We start from the raw sequence: 4,371 nt of genomic DNA, 5'->3' as shown, positions 1-4,371 counted from the left end.
AGTAGATGCTTGAATGAAAGTTTGTTTGAATCTAAACAAAGAAATTATTTTTAATGGTCTTTTTAGTCATAAAATTCAAATAAAACAGTTTGAAACATTTGGTCCAAATTTGGGACAATTGTGCCGAATGGACTTTTTACAAACATAAATATGTTTATAAGCATAGTTTACCAATGCTTATGACTAGAGATCTGATATTTTACACAGTTGTTGTCCAAACAAGCGTAATAAGTGGGAGAGGTCAACTATGAGTTATACAAAAGATATAATAGAAATAGCATTTTTTTAATCAGAGGGGGAAATGTTTAAAGTCACACAGCTCTGGTTGTGTAAAACCTAAAGAGTCTGTACACATATTTCCAGAAACTAGAAGGTCCTAGCTTTCAAATGATGATATCAATATTAATTTACTGGCCACTGGCATTTTTGGTATGAAATATATTTGTGCACAGCTATATAATGTTGGGTGTTAAGGGCTTAACATTTGTTGACAGAAACAAATGTATTTTCTTTCCTCATGATGGGTGGAATTAAGTGTGGGAAGCGAAGTATGAGTCAGCATTATTTCTACTCTCCTCTCATTCTTTTGGGTTTAGGAAACAAAACCAACATGGCAGTGGAAATCTCTGACATCGTGAACCGCATCGCTCCAAAGGTCAGTTCTTTTATTTTTTTTAAATTGTATTCCTCGCCATCCTAAGTAACTTGTATTACTCAGCTGAAACAGTTCCCTTTAAAAGTGATTTCTGGAAAGTTTTGTTTTTGTTTTTTATAGAATATAAAGCCCAAATCAACAGAATCATCATTGCTACACTGGATAGACGATGGCGTGATCCCTTGTACTCCTTATAATCCGAAGCCCACAGCCAGAAGGAGGTCCTGTCGGTCCGTAACCTAGCAACACTTTCTTCCTTTATCCATTTCTTCCTAAATATTCTAAATAGTATTTAAGCTACAGGACCTGAACCTCTTTTTTTTCTCCATGGTGGTTTTTACCTGAACAGACAGAGCTGCGTGAAGGACCTCATGAAGCTTGCCAAGGAGCTTGATAAAAACATGCAGCAAGACGAGAAGACTTCAGTCCAACAGAACGCTGTCATCAGCCAACCTGTGAACGCCACTGAAATCAACGTACAGGATCCAAAGTGTCCGTCCTCGTTGGAGCAGGCAGAGGCAGAGCTGAATGCTCTGTTTGACTCGTCCACTCAGGGAATCAGTGGGAGGTTGAGTCAGGGTTCAGTCTCCACTCAGGACAGAAAGGACCAGCCAAAGACTCCTGTTTATGCTGATCACAAACAGTTAGAACCTAAGACAGCAGATAAGCTTCCAGAAAATAATTTAGTCTACTTTGAGGATGACTGGGACAATGACGACCTAATCAATGACCCCTTGATATTGGCGCTGACGCAGGATCCCAACGGTCCTATCGATGCTCACCCTGAGACTTCGGTAAAGTGTCCCATTCAAACAAACACTAAAACACTAGCCTCTGTTTTCAAAACTACTACAAGTCGAAGGAGCTTCAAACTGGAACCCAACCCTCACTTCCAGACCAGACTGGATAAAGATGCAGAGGAGTCCAGCTTCACTGTTATACAGCCCAAATCAAAGAGCCCTGCGCAGACCTCTGCTACCAGGAAGACAATCACAAATCCACAACCAAACAAAGTTACTGAGAAAGTAAAGTTTTTCCTGCCAGGCCCACCAGGCAATGATGCTTCAGACAGTTTCTGGGACGATGGTGATGACGATGCCCTTCTCTACCAGCTCTGCGACAGCGTGGAGAGGGTTTCCAACAACCAGCTGCAGGAAGTGAGTCACAGAAACTGTGAAGAGAAGCCAAAATGGCCCACAGCCAGACACCAGAACATCACAGATCTTCAAGTCAACACTGAACCCCCGGGGTCTTCCGGTATGAATGCAAAGAGACAATCATCGGGTTCTTTTGTCCGTTGCAACTCGTTACCAGTGACAACCCATGAAATGGGGAACTATCAAGGATGGAACATTCCTTTGAGAGGTGGCGGCCAGAAAGCGGGAGTTTCTCAAAGCTTCCCAGGTGGGAATGTCGGTTTGGGAAAGTTTAACCATGGTGCGATTCAGGCTGATGCGGATATGAAACCTCACACAGTGACAACCAGAGTACCTCAGAACTCAAGGTCCCAGCATGCAGCATTCAAAAGAAATGTGTCGGACTCAGCCATCATCAGCAACAAGGGTAAGATGTCAGCTTATAATAGGGCTGAAAGATGTGACTCTTATCATGTTTGATTGTTCTGGGTTTGTACATCTAACTTACCTCAGCCAATAATCTACAGGTTTACATTTTGAGGTTTCAATAATATTCATACCCTTTCCTTCTCTACTTCATCCTGTCATGTTACCTACTAAATATGAGGTGTATCTTACTGTGATTTTATGTAGTAGACCAATACAAATTGGGAGGTAGAAGAAAAATTATCAAAGGTTCATAATTTGTCAGTTTGACATGTCAAAATCTGAAAAGTGTGGCATGCGTTTGCATTCACTGCCTGAGGAGTTAATGTTCACCTGGATGGATAGATGATCAGGAGATTTAAATCATGCTTTTCTTTTTTTTTAATAAATAGTTTAGTCAGATTAAATGAAAAGCATATCAAATTTTGAAGACTTGTCACAAATTCTATCAGGAAATAACTTTGATTGCACCGTTCTAACATCTGGATGTAATTTGATGTAAACCATTTTGTTTTAAGCTCTGGCTTCATGTTCATGGACGTCGTCCTTCTAGGATGTGAATCTTAACTCGTGGAACGATATCTTTCAGTGATTAACTTTACGTCCCGGCTGAAGAAAATGTAAACCCACAGCATGACGATGCCTCTGCCATGCTTTGCCCCCACTGGATGGTGCATTTAGGGTAGAATGCATTGGATTTTTCTTTGTCACCCATCTGGTTTTGAATTCAATCCCAGACAGTTGCTTTTTGGTTTAAGCAGACAATTTGTTACTGTCTAACAAACCTCTTAAGTTTTCGCAGAGCAGCTGAATTTAAGTAGTAAGTTGCCTATTTTTTTAAGGAAATTAGTTACCCTGGTTTGGTTTAGGGATGAAAAGCTAAAGTAATCCGAATAAAAGCCATAGTTTTCCTTTCATTTTACAATTATGCTCAAAGTTATTGTTCACTGCCTCAGAAAACCTTAATAGAGAACTACAAATGGAGTTGTTGACACATGGAAAAAGGATTAGAGATGGATGATTGTCAAAGTGTTGCATGGCATTTTCCCTTTGAATGGTTTGGTCTTTTTCTCATGGATGAATTTTTCTGTCTGTTTTGTTGCAGTTTTTGTCACCAACCAGACCACAGGGAAATGCTCTGCAGCTGAGATTGAGAGGAAGAGGCAGGAGGCCTTGGCCAGGAGGCGACTGAGGATGCAAACCCCTCAAATCCACAACAGCTGAAGACAAAGATCTTTATTACACAAAAAGCTTGACATCAATGAATGAAAATACTTCATTAATGTAACTTTAAACCAAAGAGGCTAAATTAGGTTCAGATTCAGCATAACTCTTGCAGTGTGTAACCCTTTGTTTTTGCACAGATTATGGACCAATTTTGTACTGAAACATTGTTTTGACATCTGAATGTTTGATTTGAACACCTTTAGAAATGTTTTTTGTAGTTTTTTTTTATCACAAATCAACCCAACTGAAACATCAAACTGATTCTGTTTTTTGTTTCTATACTTTGAGTTGGAAGGCATTATTGGGTTCTTTTATCTGCTTTGTTACTGTAGCTAAAGGGGATGTTGGGATCTCCAAGTACATCTTAGCCATCCTCATGTGGAACAATTACTGCATTCCCTGCAAAAGTATTCATGACTCAGAGTTGAGGGACCAAGATGGTTAAGCATGAGGAACTGTAGCTTGCAACTTGAATTCTTTCTGATTTCAATACATATTCTTAAAATCCACTAATTATCAGAATGTTATTTTAGACAAATTATACACATTTCATGACATTTCCATTTAAGGGGTCTTCATAAAGTCTTATATTTAAGCTTAAGCTACTACTACAAGGTCAGAGGAAAAAACGTAATTCAAGTGAAAAGCATGATTAAATGACACAACTTATGGTTTAAACCAGGTAAAATGACCTATCACACTAAAAAGTGGTTAAATACTGGCTGATCAGATCACACTGACAAAGGGAAGGGCAAATAGGTAACGTCCTACAAATGTAACTAATAAATAAGAACGTAGCATACGGTTAGCTTGAATGTTTTAAATTACTTAAATGACTAATACATAAATATTGCGTTAGGCAGATATTAAAAGAGCACTTATGCAAAGATAAAAAAAAGTGACTAAAAAGTCCTTCATTGTGCAGGT

General features: G+C 39.0%; 1 protein-coding gene across 3 annotated transcripts in view; it reads left to right on the top strand.

The window, feature by feature from the left end:
• Nucleotides 1-3,966, top strand: part of etaa1 (Ewing tumor-associated antigen 1) — a 52,050-nt gene extending 48,084 nt beyond the window's left edge. For 2 of the 3 annotated variants that reach the window (XM_015398745.1, XM_015398744.1), the window contains exons 3-6: nt 597-655; nt 776-885; nt 1,005-2,218; nt 3,323-3,966. In XM_015398745.1, coding sequence (XP_015254231.1) covers nt 611-655; nt 776-885; nt 1,005-2,218; nt 3,323-3,441 — 1,488 coding nt within the window. In that variant the 5' untranslated portion in view covers nt 597-610 and the 3' untranslated portion in view covers nt 3,442-3,966. The remainder of the gene's footprint in view (nt 1-596; nt 656-775; nt 886-1,004; nt 2,219-3,322) is intronic. The other variant, XM_015398743.1, reaches the window with a different exon arrangement.
• The last annotated feature ends 405 nt before the right edge of the window (nt 3,967-4,371 follow it).

This window comes from Cyprinodon variegatus, unplaced genomic scaffold (genome assembly GCF_000732505.1).
Source record: "Cyprinodon variegatus isolate N-32 unplaced genomic scaffold, C_variegatus-1.0 Scaffold957, whole genome shotgun sequence".
Taxonomy (NCBI): Eukaryota; Metazoa; Chordata; class Actinopteri; order Cyprinodontiformes; family Cyprinodontidae; genus Cyprinodon; species Cyprinodon variegatus.
The sequence above is the reverse complement of the archived record's forward strand: the minus strand, read 5'-3'. Positions and strand labels throughout refer to the sequence as shown.